This window comes from Diadema antillarum, unplaced genomic scaffold (assembly GCF_040938485.1).
Source record: "Diadema antillarum isolate AM-2024a unplaced genomic scaffold, OU_Dant_1.0 scf00000066, whole genome shotgun sequence".
Lineage (NCBI taxonomy): Eukaryota > Metazoa > Echinodermata > Echinoidea > Diadematoida > Diadematidae > Diadema > Diadema antillarum.
Genome location: NW_027270955.1, coordinates 59,359 through 79,327, shown reverse-complemented (window position 1 = coordinate 79,327; position 19,969 = coordinate 59,359). Strand labels below are relative to the sequence as shown.

The following is a 19,969-nucleotide window of genomic DNA, read 5'->3' as shown; positions in this document are numbered from 1 at the left end:
TATAACGAAGTACAACTTCTGGTCCCAAAATCATCGCCATTAATGTCTATGGTACAAAATTCGCTTATAACGAACACGGTTACAGCGAAATTTTCGTTACAACGAAGTCTTTTCCGAGCCCCACGGACAAAGAAAAACAAAAGAAATGTGCTCCGTTATAACGAAATGCGGTTCGCTTTCGAAAATTCGTAGCGGAACAAGCATGGGCGAACGCTTTACATCACGGTGTGTTCGCTCCGTGTGTCACACACAGTTTCTGTCAATTTTATGCTCTCTTTAAGGTAACATCCAAAAGAAATTTAAAAGGTACAGTGTACCATTCCGATTCACATATCTGCACAGTGTAAGATGAGTATTCAACAAACAGAATATGATATATGCGTGGTTTCCTTGTTTTTGTTACATATTGTATTTGTTCGGTTATAACGAAAGAAAACTGCCGGTCCCGAGCATTTCGTTATAACGGGAGTGCACTATACTGGTACCTGAATCAACAAATATTTGTTATGTTCAATCTGCAAAATGTGGAAGAAATGGCCCACTTTTGTGTTCCATGGACATGCCTTGTATTTCAAATGCATATATCACATCAGAAATCCATTATTGGTCTATGTTTCTCTTAATACCAATATGTAATACTCAGTCTTTCGATTCAATTATGAATTCTTACACTATAAAACAATGTTCGTAAATACAATACCATGGAACTAACGCATCACATCACACTGCCAGGCATGCTTGGAAGTATGCTATATTGACCATACATCTTTGCTACACAAAACAATCTTTCAAAATCACACCAGTTGCACATTAGGTATGCAGAGGTGCCAACCTTTGTAGTCAACACTGCATTTTCCAAGGGCTGAGAAGGCATATTTTTGGTGGAAAAAATAGTATTTTTACCTTCCCTGCAACAGACATGTGTAATAATACTTTTTTTTTTTTTTTTTTTTTTTTTTTTTTTTTTTGGGGGGGGGGGGGGGGGGGTTGGGGTGGAACAAACAAATAGTAGTTTCCAAGAAACCTACCCTAATCCTCACCTATGGGAGGTCATAATCACCAGGCAACCAGACACAAACTATAAAAGAGGCATTTTGTGTTTCAATCATAAGTTTAGGTCAGTCATGTGTAAAGGGATTTACTTTTATATGCCACTGACTTTCACTCCCCTTCGTGAAAGACAATAACGAAAGACCAGAAATTTTCAGCTGCATGAAACTTTTGAGAATAATGCAAGGAACCAAGATTTGCTAAAGTAAGAGGCACACAAAAGTCTTTGTCTGCACAATGCATTGAATGCCAGTACAATGCTGTACATCATCATGGTCGGCAATTTGTGAAAGTTTCATGCCGCGAATGTTTCTGGTTTTACTGTATATGATAAACAAACTCTTAATCTACCTACCAAATAACAACAACAGCATCACTTTATACATGGCTCGACACTAACTTTTTTGTTTGGTGGCCCGATGGGGCCACCAAATTCTAAATTTCACATTTTTGGTGGCCCGAGAGAAAAATTTGGTGTCCCGAAAAAAAAACAATAAAAAAAATTAGAAGTCCTTTTTTTTTAAATTGGTCAAATATTTAAGTTTTATGATATTAAGAATTAGAAGTTGGACATATCTACTCATAAATAAACTTCAACAAACTTGCAACACTCACTCTCAGGCACTCATTCAGTTCTTTTCATCCATCCTTTAAACAAATTTAACTGCTAATTTCCGGCGCAAAAAGTTACGAATTTATTGACATACTTTTCAAAAAATTTTGGTGGCCCGAGGCGGGCCACCAAATTTGCCCTTTTTTGAAATTTGGTGGCCCGACTTTCATTTCTGGTGGCCCCGGGCCACCGGGCCACCGTTAGTGTCGAGCCCTGCTTTATATAATATCCAAGAATGAGATTAGGTCACAGAAATTAGTTACTCTGCACATTTGACACAAGGGCTAGTACAACACAAGAGAATGACAGTAAATCTTTGAGTACCCAGAACTATACAAGCAAAATAAATTTTGGCTCTGTAGTACTACAAGTTAGTTTGTCTTTTGGCATGAAATTGCACATTAGCTGAGTGAGGAGTACGAGTTGAATATTAGAGCAGCACAAACAAAAAGAAGCACAGGGAAATAAATGCGCCAAGCTACCAAGCAGATTTTGAGGTACACAAAGAGAACAGGGAAAGCGAAGTTACATAGAACATGAGATGGTAGCTGATGCGATACACAACGCTGCACACTGGCAGTGGTCCAACAGTCCTGGACCAGTAAAAATCACTGTCAGACCAGTAACATTTCTATGAATGGACCTGTAAAAAATGGAAAAAACTGGGTACCTACTGGTCCAATAAGACAAGTCGGACCAGTAGAAAAAACATAGCTTACTGCACAGCCCTGCGATACAAAAGGATAAGAATGCGTACAACCATAGATTGTCGAAAGAGAGTAAAGACAGTCTAGACATTGCACTACCATGAAACTGTATTTCTCGACCAATCATGCCTACATGTAACAGGCTGCCCTACATATATCTTTCTATGAATTCCACATTAGAATCACATCACCACTGTGAATAATATCTAAAAACTTAACATGTTTCTTCAATTGATCTTTTGGATTTCTTTCCTTGCTTATAATTTTGTTTCTAGAAATAGCCACATGTGTTGTCCACTGATAATAAATATGGCAAGAGACCGATCAATACAACGCCTTCCCATTATAACGAACACGGTCATAACAAAATTCCGGTTAAACGAAGTAAAAATTCAGGCCGCAACAGTATCCACTCTATGTTTTTCTACTGTTTATTTGTTAAGTTAAAACAAAATTTTGATATAACGAAAGAAAACTGCCAGTCCCGAGGACTTCGTTATAACGAGAGTCCACTGTATTGGACAACTCATTGATAATAAAACTCTGATGTAAGTCTCAACCTTAGGGGACAAAGGTTTTATGAGAGGTGAAGATCACGCCCACACAAGTACCTTCATGGCCAAGAGTGAGCATCAAGATCAATTCGCGAAGTTTCTTTAATTGCTAAGTTTTTCATCGCTCTATTTTATAATAAATGTAGGAGGCATTATTGGCACAGAAAGAAGGAAAGAAACAGAGAGATAATTTTAGCTTACTTCACACAGTGATACATAGAGTCAAGATGATAGGCCGAATGAAAAATATATATATCATATATATTGTAAAAGTGGATATTGTCACACAAGAAATTTTTGCGCTCGGCTGGGTAAGATGAATTTTGCACATTTTTAATTCCACAGAATCAAGACAGTCATTAGTGGAACATAAGATATGCAAAAATGTTCATGTGTTTTCATAATTTGCGTGCTGGTTTTGCAAAATGCACAAAAATTTCCGCACTTCAAAAATTTCCACTTTTACAGTATATGACAAGTTCATAGGGATGTGTCTAATATAGATAATTCTACCATTTCTACCTGACTCAAGTTCCCTGGTATCCAGATTATAAGTATCTACCAAATGTTGTACATGTATTTCAAACTGGAACAACAGTTTCTCTCTTTCTGTCTTGTTCTCTCTCCCTCTCTCTCTCACTCTCTCTCTCTCCCTCTCTCTCTCTCTCTCTCTTTCTTTCTTTCTCTCAACATCTGACCTACATACACTCAATCACACTTTAGACCCTATTGGAGTTTGCATCTATTCCTTGTGTTCGTGGTGTCCCGCTGATATATGGCCGTTCTCGTTGTTGCCGGGTGTGGCTGTGGGTGTGGCTGTTGCCGCGGCGACGTCCCCATTGGTCTTGCCATTCTCCAGTCCCCACGGACCACATCCCGCCCGCAGGGAGCGGTACATCCGGCTGTACTTCCGCCAGGCAAAGCGCGCTATACTGTGCATGAAGATCAGGCTGACCAGGTAGAGCCCGCATGAGCCAATCTTGAAGATCAGCAGGGGGGCAGGGTGCTGGACGTAGTTGTAGAGGGCGTAGGTGCCGATCCCCATGCGGCAAAACGTGAAGGTGCCCATGAAGAGAAGGTCGTTCAGTTCGTAGGCAAGGTTCTTCATGTAGCCAGCCTCCCGCATTAAATAGCGTAGCTGGAAAAAACAGTTGTTCAAATCAGAAATCATACCAAACAAAGGTCTTTTACACAAGTCAAAGCAACCCCTCTCAAAAATAAAGAAATACATAGATGAATGAATGAATGAATGAATGACTGAATGAATGAATGAATGAATAAATGAAGGAATAAATAAATAAATAAATAAATAATTAAATAAATAAATAAATAAATAAATACACAAATGAATAAATAGATAAAAATAAATGAAAGCTGCTACAAACACAACTGGAGGAAATATTCACAGATTTCTGTGTATATGCAGAACAAAAATGACATGGCAGTTTCTGCCATTAATTTGACCCTACCCTCAAGCCTCCACATCTGTTAAGTTTTTGTCAAAGTGACTGACACCTTGCATTAACATGTGTCAAAGTCCAATCACAGCCCTTTTAGTTACGCAATAGTTATGTTCAGACGACAAGCCCTAACCTCGAGGTTAGGAAACCTCGAGGTTAGGAAACCTCGAGGTTAAGCTCTTGTCCCCTAACTACGACGTGTGTCCACACGACGAATCTTAACCTCGAGGTTACGAAACCTCGAGGTTAAATTCCTGCCCCTTTGAGTGCGTTGATTTTTGTGTCCACACGTTGCTTAACTACGAGTGGGGACCCCCCGCGGCTCATGGTTAGAGCGCTAACCATAAGATTCCTCGTGGCTCTTAACATCGAGCTAACCTCGAGGTTAGCTAACTACGAGTGCATCTTCACGGTCCCTAACTACAAGCTCTAACCTCGAGGTTTCCTAGCCTCGAGGTTAAGGCTTGTCGTCTGAACGTAACTATTGAGGGCTATGACAAATGACTTGCACACACTCATACTGTCATATGACCTCAAAAAAAAAACACCAACAAACAAAGAATTATTGATCCATCACTTTTGTTTCTCTGCTTTCTCAGAAATTATGAATTCATCAATTTTGATGTTGATGTTAATAACACCACAAATAGGTGGAAAGTATTCATATGAACAGCTGCCATACAATATCACACCAACAAACTTGAAAAGCATGGCAGGAAATACATACCTATAAACAATAAGCATAAATTACACATCAATGATATGTACTAACCACACTAGTGCTGTCAAGCCTTATTGGCCAACCATTTGGAGAAATCATCAACCTACACTCTAGTAGAATGTACACATCATGTACCAGCAAAATCCATGTTTGTACTCTATGCCTGCATTGATCGATCAAGCCGTCAAATAACCTTTGGCATTAAACAGCACACAGTGATGCCAATATTTCATGGCATTCAGGTATTGTACCAGTACGTATTACACACCAAAGTTTAGAACACACTATAATGATAAGTGGTAAATACAGCTGTACTGCAATATATTCAATACAGGAGGGCATAAAGAAATAGTACCTTCTACAACGTAACTTCATTTATGGTGAGAGAAATACGAGTATTTGAGTCATCACCATTTGTGACCTGCTGCAACAAAAGTATCCTGAGGTCGCTGACGCCTGAGCCGAGAAAATCAAGTTTGAAGTCAGATCATCAAAATCAGCCAAACGATTGGATTTCTGTTTTAAAAGCCAAATTTTGTAGTCTAATGTATCATCTATCATCTGCCGCAATTCCAAAGCTAAATGATCACAGGAAAGGCACAAAATTAGCATTTTTCTTGGTCATGATTTTCCAACTTTGAATGGAACAGAAACATGTCCAAAGATTTGGATCTAGTGCCGCAGCTAGACTCCACCCCTGGCAATGAGGGAGTGATCTTACTGGTCTGTGCATGGTATCCTGGTTACTGATAGGTCATGCGTAAACCGCTGGGGCTAAGCTTGAATGAACATTGCGGAGGTTGCTAGGAGCATACGTTCTATTGTCAAGTGGAGAAAACTGTCTTGCCTCCCCTTGGTAATGATAGCGTCAGAAGGAAAACATTGAAGGCAGTTTTCTCGAAACACTGGTTTCCTAAACCACTCGACATGCATGTATAAAATCATCAATACCTCCATAACCGAGTACTTTTATGAGTCATGTTATATATGAAATTAAAGTGGAAGAGTAGGGGAATAATGACATGTCATTTTTAGAAAATTGTCCTCCCCCGACTTTTGGATCCTTTTGTTGTAGCGGGTCACATTTGTCTTCCCCATCTTTCCTCAGCTGCCTGAAAATTTTACATTACCCGTTTCCTTCCATTTTTGCAAACAAAAATGACACCAAGAAAATCTCTCACGCACCTGTAGCATGGGATTACTGGCCTCCGCTCCAAAGATGGCCGCCCCGACCTCCGTTCCCGAGACGTCCAGGAGGAGCGAGATCGTGATGCAGACGATGGTGAGGAAGTGATGCACGATCATGAAGCCGTCCTCCCGGAACCAGACGCACCAGCAGATGTCGAAGAGGAAGTAGCCGAGGCAGATGACCAGGGTCAGGATCTCAAGGTTGTTATTTCTGCCGCCTGCCATATCACATTGGAGCAAACTTTAACCCCATCTGTGCCAGTGACTTTGGATGGCATGTTCAATGCTACAAGGGATTTCTGTGTTGATCGGTACTCAATGCACACAAATGGTCAAACCATCACCACCCGCATCATTTTTTGTATCAATCAAAACGACAAGATAATGATGATCACTGTATGATATGTTGTATTGGGTTATTAGAGAGGTCTCTGGGAGAGCACTTGCGTTTAATTAGAAGCACTCAGAGAGTACAAACCTCAACGAAGGTCATATGATTGCCAATGGCACAGAACTTTCTTAACTCTTTAAAAAAAACCAACAACAACCTAGTGGAGATCACAATCCAGCTTACCAACAAAAACCAATCATCAGTAGGGTACCTCTAAAACGGCTCACGCACATTAAAGACAATGCTGAAGTGATCTTTTATATTTTCCACTATGCTTTACATTAAATATAATATTGTAAGAAATATAAGAAGGACAACAAATGAGTAGATTAACTGAGTCTTGTCAATACAGTACTATTTGATTTCTTTTAATGACAGTTTCATGCTGTTTGTCATTCTAGTAAACCTGCACGTGAGTAGATCACTGTTTCAAATGTAAATGGTAATTGTGCCTGATACATTTAGTCTATGCTTTGAAATGGTCAAGTAAGATATTCAAAACATGTTTAACAGCTGCCTTTACGTACTTTCCCTTGTCTGCTTTCACACTGACCTGGATTAGTGATGAACCAGGGGTTGTAGTACATTCCAAAGGTGTAACTCATCACGGATATGACCAGGGCGTGGACACCGGTCACCACGCGGCAGTGCCACTCATAGCTGCGCTTGGAGTTGGCAAGGCAGAGGATGCAGTAGAGGGACAACCAGCAGAAGAAACTGGCCACCACAGCCAGGGGGACATTGATGTCCAGGGATTCGTCCAAGCGCTGTAGGAAGCCCATTTCAACTGGCTGTTTACGTCAGGTGACTGGAAGGATCTGGACAAACATTACACAAATGACCGCATGATATTAAAGTGTAGCAAAGGGACACGGGCTCTACGAAGTGCACAACTATTTCTGTTCTAACAGTTGTTCACAACCTTGATTCAACTTCACTCATGTCTTCATGTACCCTTCCATAAAATAAACTACCATGGTACTCTATTAAAAGATTTCATTCATAAAATTATCTTAGCATCTTACTCAGGAGTACATTTAACTGAGAGTGACAGACCATATCAAACACAGAATGTGTCTACAGTTTTTTAATCGGTCCGGACAAGCTTTGGAAGTATGAACCTATCAATTTTACATTTGACACCATGCCACCTAGCAATGATCTAGCCAACTTCAAATGTAACAGAATCTGGAACTGAATTCAGAGGGTTGAAACCCTGTGTTTAGCAACATCCATCTTAATATAGTTATCATAATATCATCCATGGGCCTGCCTGCGCCTGGGTATAAGTGTAGCTATACTATAGCTATGTATAGGCAACAGGGCCAGGGGTGGATCCAGGAATTCTGCAGAGGGAAGGAGGCGCCTTTACAAAATTAAAGGGGGTGCACGTGTCCCCCTCCCTATCATAGATGTATATATTTTTCTTTTCATTTCTTTTAACACACACAAAAAAAATCCTACAGGGCAGTTGTCATTCTCGCAGATCCCTCCTGTCCTGACCAAATCATTTTAGTCATCGATTTGAATAGAAATAGACTAACTTTAGGCCATAACTTACAAACCAAGCAAAGCAGAACCAAACGTTCCCCGTACCCGTATTAAACTCCGTAGTGGTTAACCTGTTGTCAATAATTGGACTACAGTAAGTCTATTCGGTATGTATTCAGATTGACGCATTTTTTTGTATTTAAAAGTTGTAATTTAGCCACAATACTACCCAGTACCAGATCGCAAATCCTACAATGCGCAGCACGAACACTTCGCGTTCAGGCTGGTCACAGTTTATTTAATAGATGAGTGACCTGCACCTCGTCATAGTTAATGTTTATGCATGTTTGAATCACATTTCGTGACTGAAATTCTCTGAAATCCCACTAACATACAGGAAAAATGTTGATGATTCCAATAGAACCACAAGTTCACTGATCGATACAGGAAATTTGCAGCTATCTTCCTCAAACGTGAACAATGCGGAATAGTTGTGCGCTAAGGAAGGGGCCCGCAACTCATCACCCGTGCTCCCATAGACAAAGCACGTAAAAGACGTGTGCGGGTGACCGTGATGCTCCCATAGACAAGCACATAAAAGATGCGTGCAGGTGACCGTAATGATAGTAATTAGTATGTCGTAACCAGGATTCTCTATTCCATAATGGCATAAATTCAAGATTTTCGCAAAAAAACTGTTCGGTTAACCGGTTTTCACCACAGTTCGTTACTTTGGACCAGTTTGGTTGTGGTAACCCTGCCTACCAAGTTTCAAGCGTACTGAACACAAGTCCCAAGCATAAATTTTGTTAAGTGCGCTTGTAACAAGGTGACGATATTCGGGCCCCTGACGAGGTACGGGCACCTCACTATCAAATTCACAGCACTGACACTGACACTGACAGCGCGCCGCGCCGCGGTTAGATACAGTGCAACATAATTTTGAAGGTATGGGACCAAGCTGTATGGAAGATTCCCTGCCTTATCCTCTCATGACATAATACGGCCCAAAACATCATGGTATGAATTGAAAAGTGCACTCAAATTTGAAGTCAATACTCACCAATGTGTGAAAACAGCATGAACTATCACTCTTTATGTTGAAGCTGTAACTGTCACACCCCTGTCTGTGCAGGATTTCACGAGTAGGCCTATTCGGGCTTCTGTCGCAGCTTGTTGAATTTTTGCTTCAAACGACTGGGAAATCACGTCTATTCAGAGAACTGCAATGGTCAGTTACAGAAAGAGATATGGGGGAAAAGCTCAGTGGTTACATACTGGACATCGAGTTGATAATAGGGAGAGAGATGAGCTCTTCCCTGGTTTAGACCAATAAAGTGGAAAAGATGCTTTAAGCAGCTCGCTAAATTGACAAATAGAGTCTAGAAATACTAAAGTTGATGATTTGTGATGGGCAGTACACAAGGCAGTGAATGTTTTGATTTAAGAGAGAGAGAGAGAGAGAGTAAAAGTACTTTTAAAGTACTCAAAGTTTCATTTTGCCCGTACCAGCCCCAAGGGCAATTACTCAGTACCCCCTCCCCCGGATGAACACTGCTTAGTGTAGGGTTAGAGCAAAATATTAGGGTAAGGGTTAGGGTTACGGTTACGGTTATAGGTTAGGGTCAGTATTTGCTAGGGTATACTTCGCGGGGAAGGGTCCGGGGTAGATATAGCCAACTTGATAGATAGATAGATAGATAGATAGATAGATAGATAGATAGATAGATAGATAGATAGATAGATAGATAGATAGATAGATAGATAGATAGATAGATAGATAGATAGATAGATAGATAGATAGATAGATAGGCCCTAGATAAGTAAGTAGATGATGTGAGATACATAGAAAAGTAGGTAAATGGACAGATACATAGATTATTGATTGATTGTCAATAATTGGTTGATTGATTGATTGATCGGTTGATTGATTGATTGATTTATGGATGGATGGATGGATGGATTGATTGATTAATTGATTGATTGATTGATTGATTGATTGATTGATTGATCGACCGATTGATTGATTGATTGAAAAGTAGAAATGAAGGGGAAAGTACGCCTATGATGTTCGTGCTGCAGGTTCTATAGGCCTATACAGCAACAGTACCAAGTCACGGTTTTTCTTTTCTGTTGTTGTTTTTTTTTTAGCAAAATGTGTTTCGTGTATCAAGATTAAGAGTTTTATGAGTACATTTATAATTGGTGCTGTATCATATTCGTATTACATATATAGATAGGGCCTCATCCACGTCAAGCTCTGCTTATGATGACGGTCCCCTGTATTGATTTCTCCTTTGTTCATAGATACAGTATGCCTTAATATGTTATTTTGATTCATATGTCACTACATACTGATGTTGTTACGAAAATGATATTTTTGTATTGATTTGTATGTTAAACTCTTTCTTTCTTTCTTTCTTTTTTTTTTTTTTTGCATACTCTGTATCACTCTGTTTTCATTTGCAATTGTATTTGGGGAAAGAAAATGCAGAAATAAACCAAACTAAACCAAACCAAACCTGTATCCAGCTGTGTGTTCCTCTAGTGGACAACACTTAGACTTTGCTACCAGCAGAATCATTGCATTGTGAGAGAAACGTTCCTAATAAACGAGCGAGGTCGTTGCGCGCAGCGTTTATCACAGGACTGGTCTCAAACTGGACTGGAAGAGCTGCGGCAGCAGCACCTGCTGCAGCATCGCAGGTGCATAGATAGCTGCACAAGGCCAGGGTGCGGTCATCACGTACTGATATCTGGTATGTCTCCCTCTAGAGAAACATTCATGACATTCGTACAAAATGTTGCATGTATCCGGCAAATTTCTTTTCATTCATGTAATTCATAATCATTCCGTTCAATGGCACAGACATCGGTGTCAAATCGTCTTTTGACCCCCACCCCCAAATAAATGGACCACATTACAATTATGAAAATCAAGTACATTCAAGCAGGTACATTCTATTTCTTACTACATCTATACAGAATGCAAAATAGGGAGAGGAGTAGAAGTAAGGCTTTTACGTCCTTTAAAGGACAAGTCCACCTTCATACACATAAGGATTGAGAGAATGCAGCAATATTAGTAGAACACATCAGTGAAAGTTTGAGGAAAATTGGACAATCCTTCAAAAGTTATGAATATTTTAAGTATCTGCGCAGTCTATACTGGAAGAGAAGACTACTACAGTGTATGATGTCACATGCGTACAACTATATAAGGAAAATAAAAAGAGAATTTCACAAAACTTTACTTTTTGAATAAAGTGCACATTTCTTCGACTTGCTACTGACGTATGTTAAGGGTAATATTATTCCCCCTGCCTTCTGAAAGAGAGAAGTCAAGTATTCTTTTCCTTATGCGAGAAAAAAGGAAATATGTTAAATTTTCTTTATTCTTTCTTTATTATCGTTGTACTCATGTGACATCACAACCTATAGTAGTCTCTTCATCCGGCCGTGACTGAGTAGAAATTTCAAAAATTCATAACTTTTGAACGGATTGTCCGATTTTGCTCAAACTCTCACTGATGTGTTCTACTAATATTGCTGCATTCACTCAACCCACATGTCTATGAAGGTGAACTTGTCCTTTAAAGGAGAAGAAAAATGAGTAGCGCAAAAGAAAAGGAGGAGCAAGAAGAAGAAAGACTGACTTGCACATGGAGTGGAAGATAACGCTGGTGATAAAGTATGAAGTGAAGAGATGATGATGAGGAGGAAGGGAAGGGAAGGAAGAAGCGGAGGTGGAGGAGGAGGAGGAGGAGGAGGAGGAAGAAGAAGAAGAAGAAGAAGAAAGAAAGAAAGAAAGAAAGAAAGAAAGAAAAAAATATAAAAAAGAAGATATAATCATAATGCATCATAAAAATGGATTGTAGAATCTCTGCAATCTGATTGGTCAATTTATTGTCATGCATTGGATTTTACTGATCCACACTGAGCCATGGCCATGCGTCTGGTAAAATCCGAAAGCATTGCTCAAGCATTGTATATTGTATAGTGCTGTACATTATTGTAGGTGTACCGGACGCATGATGGGCAAAAAGGTTGAATTTCATGAATTTAGGGGGCCATTTTATAAAAACGAATGATACACATGCCTAATTCGTGGATCGGTGAGAATCCCCGTATTGACTGCTCTCATTTGTTTTGGAAATACTTATAAAACCCACGAGAGGAGAGATGGGTTTAAACGGTTCCAAAGTTAAACTCGCGCATGCAGTTCTCACAGATCCACTCTGTCCTGGTAAGTGTTCATCGTTGATCATGTCATCTCCCTTTGGAAAATGGCATTGCGAACAATTTATCTTGTCTTCTCATTTATTTTCATCAATTTGATTTCATTTTTAGCTGTTTGATTTGTTTTTATAGAGGCTAATATTCACTGACCTATATATAGGCCTATATCGGCACCATAACTGAAATGCTCGAGCAGAAACAAATAACCATTATTTCAATTGCATTTTCCTAAGGAGTATCATTTTCTTGATTCACTGGCAAAGGAAAAATATGTATGTATTATTAAAAAAGTGATGGTATTGATGCTGAATGCGTTACAGCAAAAGGTAGTATAAGATACAATGGTGACACTGTTATGTCATAGTAGTGATGATCGGTGACAGATAATTGTAGCAGAATGAACACCTCAGTGACTTTATTATAACATTTTGATAAGAAAATTCCGGTGTTCATCATTTCACGTAACTGCATGGCAGTAGCTAAATTAATGATGTTGACAACAATGATATCAATCAATAATGAGGAAATAAATACAATAGCTTCACGGACAAGAAGAACACTCGATAAAATAGGTTCATCTGTGAAAATACCAGAATTTTCATCAGTATACTTAGTACTATATTGGATATATCAATTAATGGTAATAAAACATCTATTAATGAAACTGATGACAACAACGTTATACTATTGTTACATTCAAGGGATGGTACAGTATTGGTGGAGATGAGGCTTGGGCTTTAAAATTTCTGCCAGATACCAAGAAAACGCTCATGAAATAGTACAGAGCATGCCATTTTAAGAGGAATTCAAAGTTTATTTGATGAAAATCGGGTTTGGAATGACTGAAACATCCAAAAACAAAGAAAAACAAAGCGGGTCCCACACTTTATTAGAATCGCTCTGTTTTGGATATTTCAGCCATTTCAAAACCAATTTCCATCAAATAAACGTTGTATCCTTCTTAGAATTACATGCTCTTTCATATTTCATAAGAGGTTTCTCATTATCTCACTTAGGACTGTTATAAACCTGAATCCCCACCTCAACCAGTACTGTACAGTCCCTTTCAAAAGAGCGATGATTTGGCTCAGTCGGTAGCGCGTCTTCACCCAGGTTCGATTATCGTTACTGACCTCCCTCCCCCCCCCCCATTTTTTTTTTCTTTTGGGGTGGGGGTGGGGGGTGGGGGCTTATCAGCCGATTAGTCCCCGCCGGAAGTGCCCTCCCCCCCCCCCCACTATTGAAAACGTGGCGCTGACGGTGACAACAACAACAACAACAACGACAACAACCATGCCAATACCACGTACGTTCAATAAAGATAATACATGTATACTCCCTCTTGTTTATGTAAATTACGTGCAACATTCATTCGGGTATGGATACTTTCATCTCCCTGATTCAGTATATATTGCTCAATCTTTCATGGCGGCTTGGAAAAAATACATGCAATACATGTACATGTACATACACGCACACCACAGATACAAGGAATACACATCTTATTCTATATAAGAGACCAAGGAATCATTCCCCTTATCACGCCTTAAGTTATAATACATCCTGTCATCTGTCAATAGAGGGCGCTCATCCTCTCAACCCATGGAGATCAGCGACCTTTCAAAAGAGTTCAGTGGAGCCAAAATAATGTGCTAGTACAATCCTTGGTGTACCAATAATCTAGATTACGTTCTCAATCGCTGCTGCCTCTACCCCCCCCCCCATCCCTTATTATTCTAACTTTTTCTCTCCCATCTCGCCCCCACTCTGGAGTGACGTACCGCTAATAATTGAAGAGTTTTATTGCAAAATGAGTTGCGTGCCATTTTTAAACATTTCAAAGTAAGTCTATTATCATCAGATAGAGCAAAATTAAACCTTTCCGGTAATATCTCACTTGTGACATAACAAGGAATATTCTAGAAGTTATGATTACAATATCTTGTTTGATCTTATTATTTTCTTTGTTTTTTTTTTAGGAGCTTTATTAATCCAAATATCTCAACCTGGCAAGATTGGGGGTTAGCTAGTTAAGCGATAAAACTCTTCAATCAATAGAAGGGATTCTCCTGAAAAGGGCAAATGACAATGATAACGACGATGATATTGAACTTTAAATCTCTATATTGTACTGACCGTCCCTGGGGCATGGAAGACGTAACAAACGTTAAACACAATGTTAAACATCAGAAATAGCAATACATTGTACTTGTTGGCAAAACATGAAACTATTTACGATAAAATCACGTCTGTGAGAATGATAATATTGTCGAATGGCAACAATGATTTGAACCGGACCTCCAGACGATTTTCTGGTTGTTGTGAAAATACCCGTATATCTTATCAAACCAACCACATATTATAGTAGAAAGAGTTTCGGAACGATGAAATAAAAATTTTTAATTAGAATGTATGCTCGAAAGTGCAACCCACGGTGGGTTTTAGCTAATCATGTGAATGGTCCCCTTAAGAAACAATAACAAAACAAAAACTTCGATTTAATTTACGAAAGAGAGGTGATAACCCCCCCCCCCCCTTTCAAAAAGAAAAACAAACAAACAACAGAATTGGAAAGAGGCAAGTAAAGCGTAAATTTCAGAGGTAAACCGCTTATGAAAAATAAACTGGTATGGTCTTGATCCAGCAATATTAGTCTGAAATAGTGTGGTCTACAGCTGCAGCTCATGGGAAACACTAGGTTAAGACGCGATGGTTGCTCTTATGAATATTCATGAGACGAGGAGAAACTTTTGCACGCGTGCATTGTCCTCTCAGCCTCGTGATAAGGGCGGTCCTCAACCCGAAAGCCACGCCTACTAGTACTTCCGTCATTGATAGCCGTGCACATTCTAAATGTATTTCACAGGAATGTACTCTGTGGTATATAAGTGAACAAATCTCTTGTTTATCCCCATCAATCCACGACAGTATCCCAGCCGATAGGTCGTTTAAATACCCTGCTTACTACGAGCATACCGTTTTACTGGTAGTTCAGAGTCTGATGTTTTGAGACACCCCTGATCTCACCCTCAAACTTCTAGAACACTGTTTGCAGGATTCACCTTCTTCGTGTATTTACAGCCGCAGGCCGATTAATCCATCAAAGTGAACTTCAACCAGATATTGACCTCGAGTAAACACGGTTGTTATCAGTATAGTACCAAATCCCCGGTCTCGTCCAAAGAACTTGTTTCGGTAAAGCTGACCGGCTTGAAGCGCTGCTAAGTGCAGTCCCAAACATTTCACAAAGCAGTTGCAGAGCAATCGCCGAACATCGCCATCGTATGCACAGGACTATTTACACTGTTACAAACAACAACAATAATATTAAAAAAATACCACACTATAACTTGTTCTGAGAGTTCGACATCGACGACGTTATCGACATCGAGATGGGTTTCTTTCGGGGTAAACTGACAGCGGTGCTGCTGATCTTCGAGATCCTTTTCGTCATCCTGTTCGCGGTCTTCGTGCGCTATGATCCCCACGTCGCCGCTCCAGGCGCCAAGGACGACGAAGATTTCTATTCCGTGGACAAATACTACGGGCGTGAGTACATGATAATAATTACCATCAGTCATTATATTGGTTTGTTAGAGTAACCCTGCAAACTGCACAAGCTATACAATTAGAGTGTAGACGAAAGCAAGCACTTTTATTTTCAACAAAGCAGATCTTCAATAATAATGCTCCTTGATAAAAAGTACACATGCATGTATTATATGTACAGTAGAATTAGTAGAAAGGGAGCAAAACAGGTGGGGGGATTGCATTGGTCCTTGATAGGGAAGGGGTGGGTGTGATGGAGGACAGGAAAGGGGGGTTGGAAAGGAACTGAATGAATAGATGTTAAGTGAGATGGAAAGCAACCGACAGGAGTGCAAAGAAGAAGATTCTGCAAATAATGCAATATGATTATTGTATTGATTTATATGTATATCTATTATGTATAATATTTCTTAATGTATTTATATCATCCAAATTACGGCATTTTGTCACTGATGAGTTTATCATGAGCAGAATCCTGTATAGCGTCACCAGCAATCGGCGGCTTCTTTAAACCAAGGAGCTTAAGCTCAGTTAACGCTCAATCAAAGTCCAACTTGTAATGACACTTTTGAGTGCATGTAAGCAGATATACTACAAAAACTGGGGCAATTTCATTTACATATACTCCTATACAGTCGTGCAATACATTATTGAATCTCTACTCGCATGAGCTACCACCCCCTCTTCTAAAAATAAACTGTTTATTGCTGATGATATGCCGCTTTGGCGTGAGATGCCAATCATTGACGAGCCTGACTAACTCCACGGATAATTACTTCACTGAACTGTGCGAGTTGTTGAGAGTGAAAAAAAGAACTTACAACAATAATTATTGTACAATTATGAATATGGTATGATTAAAGACGGGGTAGTTCAGACAAAATTAAATGTACTGTACTCTTAACTGATATGACATCTACTACCAGACTACTACTGCTGATAATATTCATCTATGGTGATTTATTTATTACGTGCAGGATAACTACGATGACGACTTTGATGATTGTGATAATGCGAACATATAGACGAAAACTAGGGGGCTGTAATTCAGAGACCCTGTGTACGGGACGGTTGATCTATAATTTGATAGGTGAAACTCACTGAGCTGGTATCAGTGAAGACCATTTAAGAGTCCGAATAAGTAAGGAGCTTTTGGCATCAGAAAGGAACCATCGATCACGGAGAATGTTGAGGTCTATGTTTTGAGAATGTGCAAGATATTTTACCTTGTCTACAAGGCCTACTGCCCCCTCAAGTCCTTGAACCTCCGCAGTGAGTTAAATGCCACGCACGTACGACTTCAAGCGATTTGCATGACAACAATGTTATTCGTTTGAAGGCCAATATTATAGTGATCGAAATTCTGAAACAAGAGACACAGCATTGTTCTGAAACTTAACGTATAGCTAAAGTTTTACTTCATATTCGATGACATGTCAACAAACATCAAGTGGGTAGTAAATCGAGTAAGCAGTGATGTGGAAGAATAATCATGTTTTTGCTCGAGAGGAAAACTACACCATGATAGCAGATGGGATTGACACACAAATCCAAAAGTATGTTTAAAACATGATGTATACTATACCGAAATCAATATCATTAAAATGCTTCAAAGTGATCAAGGTATCGATTTCCTCTGACCCTATAGAATTAGGAAAGAAAGCACACGTAGAACGGAGGGAACGGAAAGAAATAGAACACACAAAAAAAAAGAGACAAAGAAGAAAAAGAATATAAATGAAATTAATGAATTCTTTTTGTCCGAAAATGTCCGATTTTATTAGAGTCGGATCAAGTAGTGCACAGTCAACATTTTTGTAATGTTTGTTCTTGTCCTGCCTATAAATACATGACGGAGACGAGTATGCGTCTCACGCAAAGATTACCGTAAACTCATTACCCTTCTTTGCTTCTTTTTTTATTGGAAGTTGAACTCGAGTGTAAATATAGTTGTCGGTTTAAACTGATAAGAAAACAAGCCCAGGCGACGCTACCTGATAGTTGGCAGAGGCACTGACTGTGAAAGGCAGGTCAAAATCGAGTCACACACGCGAATAAAACACACACACACACACACACACACACACACACACACACACACACACACACAAACAAACACAAACCAATATCTCTCTCTCAGTTATCTGGCAGCCATCAACAACCTCTCCAGCTGGTATTTATAGTTGATTATTGATATTGGAGTAATAGCTTTATTAGTGAAGAACATGCGACCAGTGCATGGCATTGTATAATTTTAGTCCCTGTATTACTGCGCGTACAAAGCATTAATACGCGTATCTTCGGTATAGTCAGTATTGCTCATCAGCAACATACAAGTTACCTTGATTCCAAGCAAAACTTTAAACAGAGATTTCCTTGCGTTCTTTTCCCAAGCGGCATTTTTGGTGCCAAGAGACATGTCCATAGATGTTGAATTGAAAATGGGTTTCTCAGAGAATTAATATGTGCGTCTCAATCTTATTCTGTTCTGCGCAGGACTGAAGAGTGCAAGGACCGGACGATAACCACACATGTTCTTGTACGAAAATAAGTGTATATCTTTGCTTTTTTGTTTTGACCTCTCTCTCCTTGCTGTCTGTCTGTCTGTCTGTCTCTATCTACATATTCATCTATCAATTTGTATATCTGTCTATCTATCTATATGGCGCCAAGAAATTTACATTAGAAATAAATTTATTCTCGTTTAATAGGTAGGCCTACTGTTGACCCCACAACACCGACAAATAGCATCCACATTCCTTTCGATCTATATACCACTCCGAGATAATAGTCTGCTGTCTTGACGGTAATTGGCCTATATTCCAACAACCAATAATCCGTTTTAACATGCATATTTAGGGGAAGTACAAACTGGGGTAGACTTTAAGTCATTATAAAGAAACAACTGAAAATGGGGGCGGGAATATTCGTAAGATAACATTGGTGTCTTTATACGCTTCACGCAGTTTTCCATGTTTAACACAATTACACAACACAACACCACTTTTCTCTCAGACCATCCTTTCTGTTTTATGACCTGAAGAGAGACTGGTACAAAACAATTTGGCGCCAAGAAATTTACATCAAAAATAAATATGTTTGTGAGGTATCGTTAAACTGACAAAGTAGCGCTCACATTCTTTCGCTTTTTCCTCTCCGAGAACGCATCAGGGGTCGGGCCACCTGTCACACCCGTAGCCATGGCACCTTGGCGCGCAATTGTAGAGGCTTGGGCTGTGATTGGCTGCAAGTTTTGGTCATGCGACGCGACACCCCACACGCATTCATGACCGCGCGTCTCGTGTGCAGGTGGAAGGCTGCAGGAGGTCATCGCATTCACTTCTTAATGGACGCACGTGTAGAAGCGCATGCTGTTCTGTCATAGCAGGGAGGTGGAAGAGGGAGATGGCTTCCCTCGGAGCAGGGAGTTGGAACACCTCCCTGGTCATAGTAAATCAGTCACCCGTAGGCCCTATGTTCGTGGCGTTCTCCCAGACAATTGGGTGAGGGGGAATAGGCGGGGTGGTGGGGGTGGGGATGGTAGTGGGGTGGAGCCAGGGACTAATGTCTTACCTGACGTTTGGACGAAAGGAGGATGCACATTTCTTCTTTTAGTTCATCGTTTTGTTTTGTTTTTTTAATCGTTTTCTTGAGTGATTTGCTTTAATGAATTGATCTCTATAACGCAATCGACCGGGAAGCAATGGATACTATTAAGTAAGTATTTTTGTAACATTTCATTTTTTTTTTTTCGCTACAACAAGATTTTCTCGAAGAGAAAATGACAGCCCATACCCATGACACACGGATGAAATGGCAAGGCATTATAGCAATTTTTTTTTTTTTTAATATTTATCTTGGATGTTGTTATCTAAAAACGATTCGAGAAAGCAATCTGCTTTTTCTCTATTCTAAGGAAACTCGCTGGTATCATCTTCATTTGGGAACATCCCAAGAGCCTGTTTGAAACAAAATAACGAAGCTATGCCTGGAATCCCCGTTTGGC

The 19,969-nt window shown here is 39.7% G+C and overlaps 3 protein-coding genes across 3 annotated transcripts in view; 1 reads left to right on the top strand and 2 right to left on the bottom strand.

Annotated features, from left to right (window-relative positions):
* Positions 1–3,587: 3,587 nt before the first annotated feature.
* LOC139716485 (TLC domain-containing protein 5-like) lies at positions 3,588–4,050 on the bottom strand. The gene has a single exon (XM_071628027.1). It carries the CDS (start codon positions 4,048–4,050, stop codon positions 3,667–3,669), a length of 384 nt encoding a protein of 127 aa, XP_071484128.1. The 3' UTR covers positions 3,588–3,666.
* A 2,128-nt stretch (positions 4,051–6,178) lies between these two features.
* On the bottom strand, positions 6,179–7,490 carry LOC139716529 (TLC domain-containing protein 5-like). Its single transcript, XM_071628069.1, has 2 exons — positions 7,238–7,490; positions 6,179–6,511 (listed from the first exon to the last, which is right to left on the bottom strand). Exons 1-2 carry the CDS (start codon positions 7,464–7,466, stop codon positions 6,210–6,212), a joined length of 531 nt encoding a protein of 176 aa, XP_071484170.1. The 5' UTR covers positions 7,467–7,490; the 3' UTR covers positions 6,179–6,209.
* An 8,316-nt stretch (positions 7,491–15,806) lies between these two features.
* LOC139716568 (ammonium transporter Rh type B-A-like) overlaps positions 15,807–19,969 on the top strand; it is a gene marked incomplete at its 3' end in the record, with an annotated part of 59,559 nt that continues 55,396 nt past the window's right edge. The window contains exon 1 of the mRNA XM_071628099.1: positions 15,807–15,963. Within this exon, the coding sequence (XP_071484200.1) occupies positions 15,807–15,963 (157 nt within the window). The remainder of the gene's footprint in view (positions 15,964–19,969) is intronic.